The following is a 15,542-nucleotide window of genomic DNA, read 5'->3' as shown; positions in this document are numbered from 1 at the left end:
CTTATTTAAGACAACATTCCCTGAAGCCTTAATTTGGGATGACACAGGCCTGGAAAAGTGTTTCTCACACACACAGTGATGTTCTTTTGAAACATGCGAACAATTCAGCCATCTAACCCAGAACTATGTAGCCCAGTATCGCTGAACGAGCTCTGGTTTCAACTGTGCGCAAAGCATTCGGCGTCTCAACTTCCTTTCACTGAGATGACGCAGCCAAGGATACAGACAGACCTCACTCGGCCCGGGGGTGGGGGAATCTGTGGGCACACTACTTCCCTATGAACTCAGCAATCTCACACAAAACTAATGTTCTCAGCTAGCACTGTGGAACTTTGCACCACACTTTTCCGGGGGAGTTGGGGTTTTAATGAACATTACAGAGGCCCACGTTGGGATCCGTTTGCTAAAAGAGGTTCTTTGAATTGAAACCTGGGCCCAGCGTGTAAGAGGAGACTGATGTGACATTAAATCACAGAATCCCTACAGCATAGAGGGAGGCCATTCAGCCCATCAAATCTGTACATCTTTGGACAAGGGCAATCAAGATGTGCAGGTTAGGTGGATTGGCAATGCTTAATTGCCCCTTAGTGTCCAAAGATATGTAGGTTAGGTGGATTGGCCTTGTTAAATTGCCCTTGAGTGTCCCAGGATGTGTGAGTTTGGGGTATTAGCAGGTGAAATACCTGGGTAACAGGGAGAGGGCCTGGGTGGGAAGCTTGCCGGAAAGTTGATGCAGACCCGATGGGCTGAACGGCCTCCTTGTGCACTGTAGGGATTCTGCGATGGTGTGGTAATTGTGATAGTGCGGCAGTCTATTAGTGCTGCATGTCTGACTGTGCCCTGGGTCCGGGAGTGGAACTTGAACCTCTGTGATTGGCCCAACTCATTCGTTACTAGTTCAAATGTGGGTCAGCAGTGTGAAAGAGTTAATGACCGTCCTGCTTCACTCTGTGTTGATGTGGAGATGCTGGTGTTGGACTGGGGTAAACACAGTAAGAAGTCTCACAACACCAGCTTAAAGTCCAACCGGTTTATTTGGTAGTAGGAGCCATTTACGTTTGGTGTTTACTACCAGATAAACCTGTTGGATTTTAACGTGCCGTTGAAACTTCTCACTCTGTGTTCACAGACCTCGTTCTGCATCCCAATGTGATGATCACACTGCTCCGAAACCTGCTCCTCTCTCGGTTGAGAGTTTCAGCTGGAGTTTTTCCAGCCCTTGTGTTCCACCCTCTGGAGGAATCACATTCTCCTTTGATTTGGTTTTGATTTGATTTATTATTGTCACGTATATTGGGATACAGTGAAAAGTATTGTTTGATTTATTATTGTCACATGTACCGGGATACAGTGAAAAGTATTGTTTGATTTATTATTGTCACGTGTACTGGGATACAGTGAAAAGTATTGTTTGATTTATTATTGTCACGTGTACCGGCATACAGTGAAAAGTATTGTTTGATTTATTATTGTCACGTGTATTGGGATACAGTGAAAAGTATTGTTTGATTTATTATTGTCACGTGTACCGGGATACAGTGAAAAGTATTGTTTGATTTATTATTGTCATGTGTATTGGGATACAGTGAAAAGTATTGTTTGATTTATTATTGTCACGTGTATTGGGATACAGTGAAAAGTATTGTTTGATTTATTATTGTCACGTGTACCGGGATACAGTGAAAAGTATTGTTTGATTTATTATTGTTACGTGTACCGGGATACAGTGAAAAGTATTGTTTGACTTATTATTGTCACGTGTACCGGGATACTGTGAAAAGTATTGTTTGATTTATTATTGTCACGTGTACTGCGATACATTGAAAAGTATTGATTCTTGCACACTATACAATCAAAGCATATTGCTCATCGAGTATATAGGGGAGAAGAAAGGAGAGAGTATAGAATGTAATGTTACAGTCATAGCTAGGGTGTAGAGAAAGATCAGCTTAATATAAGGTATGTCCATTCAAAAGTCTGACAACAGCAGGGAAGAAGCTGTTCTTGGTATGTGACTTCAAACTTTTGTATCTTTTTCCTGATGGAAGAAGGTGGAATAGAGAATTTCCGGAGTGTGTGGGGTCTTTAATTATACTGGCTGCTTTTCCTGAGGCAGCGGGAAATATAGACAGAGCCAATGGATGGGAGGCTGGTTTGTGTGATGGATTGGGCTACGTTCACGACCTTTTGTAGTTTCTTGCTATCTTGGGCAGAGCAGGAGCCCATACCAAGCTGTGATACAACCAGAAAGAATGCTTTCTATGGGGCATCTGTAAAAATTGCTGCGAGTTGTAGCTGACATGCCAAATTTCCTTAGTCTTCTGAGAAAGTACAGACGTTGGTGGGCTTTCTTCACTATAGTGTCAACATGGAGGGACCAGGACAGGTTGGTGATGTGGACACCTAAAAACCTGACGCTTTTGACCATTTGTACTTTGTTCTCATTGATGTAGACAGGGGCACGTTCTCCTTTACGCTTCCTGAAGTCGATAACAATCTCCTTTGTTTTACTGACATTGAGGGAGAGATTATTGTTGTGAGGCTATTCGTACCTTCTGGCTGTTAGCCGCAGCGATTATTTTAGATTCCCCTTATTTTGGACAGAATACAGACACTGACAGAGCTAACAGCCGGAAGAGGAATGATAACTCACCCAGATGAATCATAAAATCATAGAATCTGTACCGTGCAGAAGGAGGCCATTTGGACCATCGAGCCTGTGCCAACACTATCGCACCCAGCCCCTATCCCTGTAACCCCGCATATTTACTCTACTAATCCCCATTCCCCCATGAAACGAGGGTCAATTTAGCACAGGCAATCAATCCAACCTGCTCATCTTTTGGACTGTGGGAGAAAAGCAGAGGAAGCCCACGCAGACACGGGGAGAATGCGCAGACTCCACACAGACAATGACCCAAAGCCAGGAATTGAACCCGGGTCCCTGGCGCTGAGAGGTAGCAGTGCTAACCACTGTGCCACCTCAATTCATAGAGATTTGTTACCCATCTCTAACTGAGTGACTTGCAAGGCCACATCAAAGGGCAGTTGAGAGTCAACCACATTGCTCTGGAGTCACACGTAGACCAGACCAGGTGAGGATGGCAGATTTCCTTCCCTGAAGGACATTAGTGAACGAGATGGGTTTTTCCGACAATCGACAGTGGTTTCATGGTCATCAGTAGATTCTTAACTCCAGGCTTTTTTTTATTGAATTCAAGTTCCACCATCTGCTGTGGTGTGAATCGAACCCAGGTCCTCAGAACATTAGCCGTGTTTAATTAATAGTCTAGCGATAATAACATGAGGCCATTGCCTCTCCTAAATCAGAGGCCATGGATGAATGCTTTGGGGATATGAGTTCAAAATAGGTGGGGAATTTAAATTGAAGGAATTGATAAATCCGGAATAAGATATTGGTCTCAATGATAGTGAAGGACTAATGGATCATCATAAAACCCATCTGGTTCACTAATGTCCTTTAGGGAAGGAAATTTGTCCTTCTTACCCTGGTCTGGCCTACATAAGAATCCAGAGCCACAACAATGTGGTTTTATTGTGAACTACCCTCTGAAATGGCCAAGCAAGCCATGGTGAGATAATTTTCATTGTTGCAACTCAACCAAGCATTCATAATAACATCATAGTAACCCCTGGGGAAATTACAGCAAAGTCTTGAACCCATCTTCCCCCCCATATCCTTCGATTCCTTTGGCCCCAAGAGCTACATATAATTCCTTTTTGTAATCACACAAAGTGGGGAAGAAAGTTTAAAGTTTATTTATTTGTCAGAAGGAGGCTTATATTAACATTGCGATGAAGTTACTGTCAAAATCACCCTAGTTGCCACACTCCTGTTCGAGGGTGAATTTAGCATTTAACCAGCACCTTTCTCGCACTGAGAGGGGAAACCGGAACGCTTGGAGGAAACCCATAGAGACATGGGGAGAATGTGCTGACTCCGCACAGACAGTGACCCGAGGCTGGAATTAAACCCAGGTCCCTGGCGCTGTGAGGCAGCAGTGCTAACTGCCGTGCCGTTTAACAAAAATGTAACCGCTGCCACTCAGAATCATTGTGCAAGTGGAGAGTGAAAGGGTTAATTGGCTCAATGCTAATCCTGTTACAGATTAGCACTGCTGCCTCACAGTGCCAGGGACCCGGGTTTGATTCCCGGCTTGGCTCACTGTCTGTGTGGAGTTTGCACGTTCTCCACATGTCTGCATGGATTTCCTCTAGGTGCTCCTGTTTCATCCCACAGTCCAAAAGACATGCCGGTTAGATCCTAAAGTCTCCCTCAGTGTACCTGAACAGGTGCCGGAGTGTGGCAACTAGGGAATTTTCTCAGTAACTTCATTGCAGCGTTAATGTAAGCCGACTTTGATGCAAATAAACAAACTAAAATAAACCTTCCTCTCACCCAAAAGCTATCATTTGACCGTTCCTCTCTGGGCCCTGTAATTCAGGCAATATTGTATCCACATCGCGAGTGTCCCTTTTGTGTGAAAAAAATCAAGTTGGAACCAACGTGTTTGACAAAGAACTTAATTTAATGAAAAAAAGATTGATTGTATCCCCCAATACAGCAATAAATTAATGAGGGAGATAAATAATAAATACTTAAAATACTAAATAATCACTTCTCAAAACATAACAGTTACATTCAAATAAAATAACAAGATATACTTAAAATATTAAATAATCACTTCTCAAAACATAACAGTTACATTCAAATAAAATAACAATAAATACTTAAAATATTAAATAATCACTTCTCAAAACATAACAGTTACATTCAAATAAAATAACAATAAATACTTAAAATATTAAATAATCACTTCTCAAAAGACACGTTATACTCAAAACCAAATAACGTCAAAATAAAACAGTTGCAAATATTGCCACTGAATTTGTTTTGTTCCATAAATTATTTTCAGTTGATCTGTGATCACATAACAATTTGATTTGCCCCCATTTGACTCAAATGGGTTTGGAATACTGTACTTAGTACATACACACGCTCTCTCTAAACCAACTCTTTGTGATTTGGGTTGTGAATGGCTCTGGGACTGAGAGGCTCTCAGTCGGAGGTAAAGATGGTGATCCTTTGGTGGTTCTCCTTCACATCCAGTTCGACAGGCTGTCTGTTCTTCCTGGAGGTACTGAGGTACCAGCCCGGGTACATGGCCGATTCCAGCTCAAAATGGCCCCCAGCGCCGGAGACTTTCTTAAAGAACACAAAACGCAGCAAATCGGTGGTGCTGCTGATGTTCTGCAACTTCCTGTCCCACTTCTGTGAACGAGAGCAAAGAACATGTTTTTAGTTTTGAGTTCATTGATTCGCGTGGCAAGTAAGGCTGCCATTAACGCCGCAATCACTAGGCTGATGCCGGAGTTGAGGGGGTTGAGCTATGAGGAGAGGCTGAATAAACTAGGCTTGTACTCGTTAGAGTTTAGAAGAATGAGGGGAGATCTCATTGAGACGTATAAGATGATGAATGGGATGGATAGGATAGAGGTGGAGAGGCTCTTCCCGCTCAGAAAGGAGAGTAGGACTAGGGGGCTCAGCCTCAAGATAAGGGGGGTGTAGTTTAGAACGGAGTTGAGGAGGAACTTCTTCACTCAAAGGGTGGTGAATCTCTGGAATTCTCTGCCCGTTGAAGTGGTGGAGGCTACCTCGCTAAATATATTTAAGACGCGGGTTGATAGGTTTTTGGTAGGCAAGGGGATTAAGGGTTATGGGGAGAGGGCAGGAAAGTGGAACTGAGCCACGACAGATCAGCCATGATCTTATTGAATGGCGGGGCAGGTTCGAAGGGCTAGATGGCCTACTCCTGCTCCTATTTCTTATGTTCTTATGCAATGAAGTTACTGTGAAAAATCCCCTAGTCGCCACACTCCTGTTGTGGTTACACTGAGGGAGAAGTTAGCACCGAACCAGCACGTCTTTCGGACTGTGGGAGGAAACCGGAGCACCCGGAGGAAACCCACGCAGACACGGGGAGAATGTGCAGACCCCACACAGAGTGACCCAGGATGGGAATCAAACCCGGGTTCCTGGCACTGTGAGGTGGCAGTGCTAACCACTGTGCCGTGAGCCATCAACCCCGAAGTTAACCGAGTGAACCCTCACCTCCAATTGCACCGTGGGTCTGTCTTCTGGCCCCGCGCAAGACAGGAAGAGATTCTGGCTGCTGATTGAGAACACGACGGGCAGATTGTCCTCATTGCTTGGAGTTGTCTTGTAGTACTTCACCTCCAACTGGACTGTAAATCAAAGCAGCATCATGTTAGAACAGCAGGCAACGCCCATAGGCAGCAAGGTGAAGAGACACAATGTGGCTACCAGGATTTCAACTGGGCCAGTGCTTTCCAGCTATCAGATCGTAGAATCCCTGCCGAAAGAGGCCATTTGGCCCATCGAACCTGCACCGACAACAAAACCTGCCCAATCCCCCATGACCCCTTGACACTAAGGGGCAATTTAGCATGGCCAATCCACCTAATTTCACATCTTTGGACACTAAGGGGCAATTTAGCATGGCCAATCCACCTAATTTCACATCTTTGGACACTAAGGGGCAATTTAGCATGGCGAATCCACCTAATTTCACATCTTTGGACACTAAGGGGCAATTTAGCATGGCCAATCCACCTAACCTGCACATCTTTGGACACTAAGGGGCAATTTAGCATGGCCAATCCACCTAACCTACACATCTTTGGACACTAAGGGGCAATTTAGCATGGCGAATCCACCTAATTTCACATCTTTGGACACTAAAGGGCAATTTCGCATGGCCAATTCACCAACCCTGCTCCCGCTTGGAGTGTGGGAGGAAACCGGAGCACCCGGAGGAAGCCCATGCAGATATGGGGAGAACGTGCAGGCTCCACACAGACAGTGGTCCGAGTCTGGAATTGAACCCGGGTTGCTAGCGGTGTGAGGCAGCAGTGCTGACCACTGTGCCATCGCGCCCGCTCCGTGCAGACCAGATGGTTCAAGGTAACTGAACCCGTGGCAGGGACAGTAGAATTAGCCTCAGCTGTACCAAGGACACCAGTCGTGCTCTATATCCTGACACCCACCCATTAGGCTTGGCGTACCCACCTGCATCCTTCGGTTGTTGCAAAGACATGGCCAGGAGTTGGAGATTCTCCGAGAGGATCAGGGATCGGTCGCGATCGTCTTTCATCTGTTGGCGTTCGCTGGCCATGAGGCGGTAAGTACAGGCAACTCTTTTCACATCATCGTAGCTGATGCAGGTGACAGATTCTGTGGGCAAAAAAGCCAGACTGTTTACTCACTGTCCCCGAGGAAGAGGGTTAATAATCTGGACAAATGTGAGGTAATGCATTTTGGAAGGTGTTGCACAAATGGGAAATATACAGTAAATGGCAGAACCCTTAAGAGTATTGATAGGCAGAGGGATCTGGGCGTACAGGTACACAGGTCACTGAAAGTGGCAACGCAGGTGGAGAAGGTAGTCAAGAAAGCGTACGGCAATGCTTGCCTTCATCGACCGGGGCACTGAGTTTAAAAATTGGCAAGTCACGTTGCAGCTTTATAGAACCTTAGTGAGGCTGCACTTGGAATATAGTGTTCAATTCTGGTCGTCACACTACCAGAAGGATGTGGAGAGGGTACAGAAAAGATTTACCAGGATGTTGCCTGGTATGGAGGGGATTAGCCACAAGGAGAGGTTGGAGAAACTTGGTTTGTTCTCACTGGAGTGACGGAGGTTGAGGGGGAGACCTGATAGAAGTCTAGAAGATTATGAGGGGCATGGAGAGAGTGGATAGTCAGAAGCTTTTTCCCACGTAGAAGAGTCAGTTACTAGGGGGCACAGGTTTAAGGTGCGAGGGGCAAGGTTTAAAGGAGATGTCCGAGGCAGATTTTTTACACAGAGGGTGGTGGGTGCCTGGAATTAGCTGTCGGGGGAGGTAGTGGAAGAGGATACGATAGTGACTTTTAAGGGGCACCCAGACGAATACATGAATAGGATGGGAATAGAGGGATATGGTCCCCGGAAGGGTAGGGAGATTTAGTGGGACAGCATGGTCAGGGTAGGCTTGGAGGGCTGAAGGACCTGTTCCTGTGCTGTAATTTTCTTTGTTCGAACAGAAAATTAGATCTCGGAGCGTCGCTTTCCCTTTAAGATCTGCCGCTGGGATGGGTTGGGTTCGGTGCCCAGTCTGCAGGTTACTTCCCCCCGGAGCTCAGGGACACCGCCGGCAAGGAGCAGTGGTGCTGCCACATTGGTCAACAGGAGTTATACCCACCACCCACCCCACCCTCCTGCGCAACTCCCCCCTCATCCCCAAACCTAGTGATTTGCCCGTCGGTGCGAAGGAAGAGAGAAGAGGGTGATACTTCTTACCTTCCAGGACGGCGTCAAAGTTCCCCAGCAAGTCAGTGTCGGCGAAAGGGGCGCCATCGTACTCCCAGCCCTCGCTGGAGGGGTGCCTCAGTTTGCCCCTGAACTTCTCCACTGCCAAGACCAGCATGATGGCGCGCTCCAGCGAGAGGCTGGCGCTGCCCACCGCGCTGATGGCCGAGGAGGTGCCGGAGATTTTGAGCTGGTAGCTCCCTCGCTCGGCCTGGCACCAGCCGCCGTCCACCTGCGTTGGGTCGGGGTTGAAGATCTGGGAGCTCTGTGGAAAGGAGAGAACAGAGTCAGATTACAGCCGGGCTGCGGAAGGACAAAGCTCCCCAATCCCTTTTTGCCTCATTGTTAAATATTCATGAGTGGAACGTTGTGGGGGGCGTCTGGGCCAGCGTTCATTACCCATCCCTAATTGGACCTGAACTGAGTGTCTCACTCGGCCGTTTCCAGAGGGGCCATTTAAGAGTCAACCACATTGCTGTGGCTCTGGAGTCACGTGTAGGCCAGACCGGGGTAAGGACGGCAGATTTCCTTCCCTAAAGGACATATGGGCTACACGGTAGCACAGTGGTTAGCACTGCTGCCTCACAGCACCAGGGACCCGGGTTCGATTCCCAGCTTGGGTTACTGTCTGTGCGAAGTTTGCACGTTCTCCCCGTCTCTGCGTGGGTTTCCTCCGGGTGCTCCGGTTTCCTCCCACACTCCAAAGATGTGCGCGTTAGGGGGATTGGCCATGGTAAATTGCCTCTTAGTGTGCCAGGTTGTGTGGGTTGGGGGGATTAGCGGGGTAATTACATGCAGGATATGGGGATAGGATGTGGATAAGATGTTCTATCGGAGTGAGCTAGTACGGACTCGATGGGCTGAATGGGCTGCTTCTGCACTTTTGGGTTCTGTGATCAGAAGTTGACTAGCCCCAAAACCACATTGCTCCCTCTTCTCAATCTCAGCCCGAGGTGTATCCAGGGAGGAGAAAGGCTTACCTTACTGTGGGGGCTGGCAGTCGGGGAGGTGAGACCAGAATCCTTTTTATGTTTGACACTGAAAGTTCTGCGGAGAGAGCAATGATCACAGTCAGTTTGTAGGAAAGAACTGAAGTGGTGTTGAGAGAGAGAGAGAGAGAGACTGAGCGGGGGAGAGAGATTGAGAGACTGATGGAGAGAAAGAGAGACAGAGAGAGAAAGACTGAGAAAGAGAGAGAGAGAGACATATGGAGACACAAAGGGAGAGGAAGAGATATATCGGTGCAGAGAGGGAGTGAGAGAGTTATAGAGAGAGCGAGAGAGACATGGGGTGAGAGAGTGATATAGGGACAGAGAGAGAGAGGGAGAGAAAGTGTGAGAGAGCGAGAGATCGAGAGACACAGAGAGAGAGTGAGGGAGATAGAGAGATATAATGAGAGAGGAAGAGATAGAGAGACAGAGACAGAGAGATCACTGAGTTCAGGGTTTAAGGTTAAATGAGATGATGATATTACCTGCGAGGTTCATTCTCAACCATTGGAATGGTCACAACTCCACCCTCAGTCCTCATATCTGGTATGTGTACAGTGATTAGGAAGTTCTCAGTAGTTTGCTGTTGTATCGCTGTGTCGCTCTGTACAACCAGTCCTCAAACCCTCTTTTTATGTCTTTCCACAAGCTCCTCCTCCGCCCCACTGGACTGGCTGCTTCCTTTGTGTTTGGAAATTTTATGATTGCGTGATGTGTAATGAGAAGTTCCACTTCGTGGAGCGCCCCAAAATTAACCCTCTGTCTGCTGGGCACGATAGCACAGGTGTCAGCACTGCTGCCTGACAGAGCCAGGGACCCAGGTTCGATTCCCGGCCTCGGGTCACTGTCTGTGCGGAGTCTGCACATTCTCCCCGTGTCTGCGTGGGTTTCCTCCGGGTGCTCCGGTTTCCTCCCACAGTCCAAAAGAAGTGCTGGTTCGGTGCCAAATTCTCCCTCGGTGTAACCGGAACAGGAGTGTGGCGACTAGGGGAATTTCACAGTCACTTCATTGCGATGTTAATGTCAGCCTAGTTGTGACACTAATAAATAAATAAAAGTTTAAAAAAGCACTGAAACGATTTTAAAAAATAAAGCATTCTTGTCATTGCTGATCTCTGGCTGCCGTTTTAACATCTTAATGTAATGTTTTGAGGATCACAAGACAACCCTGTGAAACTAACTAATCCAACACCTACACTCCCTGTCCCTCTTGCTCGCCTGCTGAAATCTGCACAGCTTGTCTTCCGACAAATCAGTTCACACATTTCCATTTGTAATATGTCGCTTTCCAAGTGTTAAGAATCACTGAATCCCTACAGTGCAGAAGGAGGCCATTTGGTCCATCTGCATCACCTATTCCCCAGGCTTACTCGACAATCCTGTTAACCTAAGGGGCAATTTAGCATGGCCAATCCACTTAACCTGCACATCTTTGGATACTAAGGGGCAATTTAGCACAGCCAATCCATCTGACCTGCACATTTTCAGAGCGTGGGAGGAAACCGGAGCACCCAGAGGAAACCCACGCAGACACGGGGAGAACCTGCAGACTACACACATTGACCCAAGCCGGGAATCGAACCCGGATCTTTGGCGCTGTTAGGCAGCAGTGTCAACCACTGTGCCACCGTGCTGACCCAATTTAGATAGTCTCAGGGACTGTGCCTTGGTAGGAGTGAGGGAAGGCAGAGATGTCAGGTAATCAGTAACACAACCTGAGGCAAGGTCAGGAGATTTGCTAAATATACACAGCGAGTTATTGTCTGACAATTTTTGCCTGTTAGATTTATGGCAGCTGATCCAATAATATCTTTCAAAAGGCAATTGGATCAGGATTTAAAAAGGCAAAGTGATTGCGGTTAGAGGGAAGGAGTGGGGTGAATTTAATCACTTTTGCAATGACACACAGGCCTCCAACGATGTTGTGTGCATTTCTGCTTTTCTTTTAGTTAATAAACTAAACCTAAAGCCAAAAAGTGGGAGACACAAAGAGGAACAGTTGTACAGACTGACAAGTGGGCAGCATGGTGGCACAGTGGTTAGCACTGCTGCTTCACTGGAGTTGGGTTCAACTCCAGCCTTGGGTCACTGTCTGTGTGGAGACAGCACATTCCCCCCGTGTCTGCGTGGGTTTCCTCCGGGTGCCCCGGTTCCACGACAGATGTGCAAGTTAGGTGAATTGGCCATGTTAGATTGCCCCTTAGTGTCCAAAGATGTGCAGGTTAGGAGGATTGGCTGTGCTAAATTGCCCCTTAGTGGCAGGGAGTCTAGCTATGGTGAATACAGGGGCTTATGGGGATAGGATCTGGGTGATTTGTGGTAGGTGTAGACTTGTTGGGTGAATGGCCTCCTTTTGCACTGTAGGGATTCTATTCTGTGAGAGGAGGGGCTTATTTAAGACAACATTCCCTGAAGCCTCAATTTGGGATGACACAGGCCTGGAAAAGTGTTTCTCGCACACACAGTGATGTTCTTTTGAAACATGCGAACAATTCAGCCATCTAACCCAGAACTATGTAGCCCAGTATCGCTGAACGAGCTCTGGTTTCAACTGTGCACAAAGCATTCGGCGTCTCAACTTCCTTTCACTGAGATGACGCAGCCAAGGATACAGACAGACCTCACTCGCCCCGGGGGTGGGGGAATCTGTGGGCACGCTACTTCCCTATGAACTCAGCAATCTCACACAAAACTAATGTTCTCAGCTAGCACTGTGGAACTTTGCACCACAGTTTTCCGGGGGAGTTGGGGTTTTAATGAACATTACAGAGGCCCACGTTGGGATCCGTTTGCTAAAAGAGGTTCTTTGAATGGAAAACTGGGCCCAGCGTGTAAGAGGAGACTGATGTGACATTAAATCACAGAATCCCTACAGCATAGAGGGAGGCCATTCAGCCCATCAAATCTGTACCGACCTCCCGACACAGCGTCCCACCCATGCCCTATCCTGTAGCCCCACGAATTTGCCACTAATGCCCCCAGACTCGCACATCTTTGGACACTAAGGTGCAATTTCACATGGCCAATCCACCTAACCTGCACATCTTTGGACACTGAGGGACAATTTAGCATGGCCAATCCACCTAACCTGCACATCTTTGGACACTAAGGGACAATTTAGCATGGCCAATCCACCTAACTGACAGATCTTTGGACACTAAGGGGCAATTTAGCATGGCTAATGCACCTAACTTGCACATCCTTGGGCACTAAGAGCCAATATAGCATGGCCAATCCACCTAACCTACGCATCTTTGGGCACTAAGAGCCAGTTTAGCATGGCCAATCCACCTAACCTACACATCTTTGGACACTAAGGGGCAATTTAGCATGGCCAATCCACCTAACCTACGCATGTTTGGGCACTAAGAGCCAGTTTAGCATGGCCAATCCACCTAACCTACACATCTTTGGACACTAAGGGTCAATTTAGCATGGCCAATCCACCTAACCTACACATCTTTGGACACTAAGGGGCAATTTAGCATGGCCAATCCACCTAACCTACACATCTTTGGATACTAAAGGGCAATTTAGCATGGCCAATCCACCTAACCTACGCATCTTTGGGCACTAAGAGCCAGTTTAGCATGGCCAATCCACCTAACCTACACATCTTTGGACACTAAGGGGCAATTTAGCATGGCCAATCCACCTAACCTGCACATCTTTGAGCACTAAGAGCCAATTTAGCATGGCCAATCCACCTAACCTACACATCTTTGGACAAGGGCAATCAAGATGTGCAGGTTAGGTTGATTGGCCATGCTTAATTGCCCCTTAGTGTCCAAAGATATGTAGGTTAGGTGGATTGGCCTTGTTAAATTGCCCTTGAGTGTCCCAGGATGTGTGAGTTCTGGGTAGTAGCGGGTGAAATACCTGGGTAACAGGGAGAGGGCCTGGGTGGGAAGCTTGCTGGAAAGTTGATGCAGACCCGATGGGCTGAACGGCCTCCTTGTGCACTGTAGGGATTCTGCGATGGTGTGGTAATTGTGATAGTGCGGCAGTGTATTAGTGCTGCATGTCTGACTGTGCCCTGGGTCCGGGAGTGGAACTTGAACCTCTGTGATTGGCCCAACTCATTCGTTACTAGTTCAAATGTGGGTCAGCAGTGTGAAAGAGTTAATGACCGTCCTGCTTCACTCTGTGTTGATGTGGAGATGCCGGTGTTGGACTGGGGTAAACACAGTAAAAGTCTCACAACACCCGGTTAAAGTCCAACCGGTTTATTTGGTAGTACGAGCCATTTACGTTTGGTGTTTACTACTAGATAAACCTGTTGGATTTTAACGTGCCGTTGAAACTTCTCACTCTGTTCACAGACCTCGTTCTGCATCCCAATGTGATGATCACACTGCTCCGAAACCTGCTCCTCTCTCGGTTGAGAGTTTCAACTGGAGTCTTTCCAGCCCTTGTGTTCCACCCTCTGGAGGAATCACATTCTCCTTTGATTTGGTTTTGATTTGATTTATTATTGTCACGTATATTGGGATACAGTGAAAAGTATTGTTTGATTTATTATTGTCACGTATATTGGGATACAGTGAAAAGTATTGTTTGATTTATTATTGTCACGTGTACCGGGATAGAGTGAAAAGTATTGTTTGATTTATTATTGTCATGTGTACCGGGATACAGTGAAAAGTATTGTTTGGTTTATTATTGTTACGTGTACCGGGATACTGTGAAAAGTATTGTTTGATTTATTATTGTCACATGTACCGGGATACAGTGAAAAGTATTGTTTGATTTATTATTGTCATGTGTACCGGGATACAGTGAAAAGTATTGTTTGGTTTATTATTGTTACGTGTACCGGGATACTGTGAAAAGTATTGTTTGATTTATTATTGTCACATGTACCGGGATACAGTGAAAAGTATTGTTTGATTTATTATTGTCACGTGTACTGGGATACAGTGAAAAGTATTGTTTGATTTATTATTGTCACGTGTATTGGGATACAGTGAAAAGTATTGTTTGATTTATTATTGTCACGTATATTGGGATACAGTGAAAAGTATTGTTTGATTTATTATTGTCACGTGTACCGGGATAGAGTGAAAAGTATTGTTTGATTTATTATTGTCATGTGTACCGGGATACAGTGAAAAGTATTGTTTGGTTTATTATTGTTACGTGTACCGGGATACTGTGAAAAGTATTGTTTGATTTATTATTGTCATGTGTACCGGGATACAGTGAAAAGTATTGTTTGGTTTATTATTGTTACGTGTACCGGGATACTGTGAAAAGTATTGTTTGATTTATTATTGTCACGTGTACTGCGATACAGTGAAAAGTATTGTTTGATTTATTATTGTCACGTGTACTGGGATACAGTGAAAAGTATTGTTTGATTTATTATTGTCACGTGTACTGGGATACAGTGAAAAGTATTGTTTGATTTATTATTGTCACGTGTACTGGGATACAGTGAAAAGTATTGTTCTTGCACGCTATACAATCAAAGCATATCGCTCATAGAGTACATAGGGGAGAAGGAAGGGAGAGAGTACAGAATGTAATGTTACAGTCATAGCTAGGGTGTAGAGAAAGATCAGCTTAATATAAGGTATGTCCATTCAAAAGTCTGACAACAGCAGGGAAGAAGCTGTTCTTGGTATGTGACTTCAAACTTTTGTATCTTTTTCCTGATGGAAGAAGGTGGAAGAGAGAATTTCCGGAGTGTGTGGGGTCTTTAATTATACTGGCTGCTTTTCCTGAGGCAGTGGGAAATATAGACAGAGCCAATGGATGGGAGGCTGGTTTGTGTGATGGATTGGGCTACGTTCACGACCTTTTGTAGTTTCTTGCTATCTTGGGCAGAGCAGGAGCCCATACCAAGCTGTGATACAACCAGAAAGAATGCTTTCTATGGTGCATCTGTAAAAATTGCTGCGAGTTGTAGCTGACATGCCAAATTTCCTTAGTCTTCTGAGAAAGTACAGGCGTTGGTGGGCTTTCTTCACTATAGTGTCAACATGGAGGGACCAGGACAGGTTGGTGATGTGGACACCTAAAAACCTGAAGCTTTTGACCATTTGTACTTTGTTCCCATTGATGTAGACAGGGGCACGTTCTCCTTTACGCTTCCTGAAGTCGATAACAATCTCCTTTGTTTTACTGATATTGAAGGGGAGATTATTGTTGTGAGGCCATT

General features: G+C 46.1%; 1 protein-coding gene across 1 annotated transcript; it reads right to left on the bottom strand.

Moving 5' to 3' along the window:
* Positions 1 to 4,855: 4,855 nt before the first annotated feature.
* On the bottom strand, positions 4,856 to 10,036 carry LOC145361331 (interleukin-1 beta-like). The gene is made up of 6 exons (XM_080216992.1): positions 9,865 to 10,036; positions 9,371 to 9,437; positions 8,382 to 8,655; positions 7,112 to 7,276; positions 6,134 to 6,267; positions 4,856 to 5,293 (listed from the first exon to the last, which is right to left on the bottom strand). The coding sequence occupies exons 1-6, from the start codon at positions 9,918 to 9,920 to the stop codon at positions 5,081 to 5,083; spliced, it is 909 nt and encodes a 302-aa protein (XP_080073118.1). The 5' UTR covers positions 9,921 to 10,036; the 3' UTR covers positions 4,856 to 5,080.
* Positions 10,037 to 15,542: the final 5,506 nt, after the last annotated feature.

This window comes from Carcharhinus amblyrhynchos, chromosome 34 (assembly GCF_965287045.1).
Source record: "Carcharhinus amblyrhynchos chromosome 34, sCarAmb.v2.hapA, whole genome shotgun sequence".
In the NCBI taxonomy this organism is placed as follows: Eukaryota; Metazoa; Chordata; class Chondrichthyes; order Carcharhiniformes; family Carcharhinidae; genus Carcharhinus; species Carcharhinus amblyrhynchos.
This window is presented reverse-complemented; position numbering and strand designations above follow the sequence as displayed.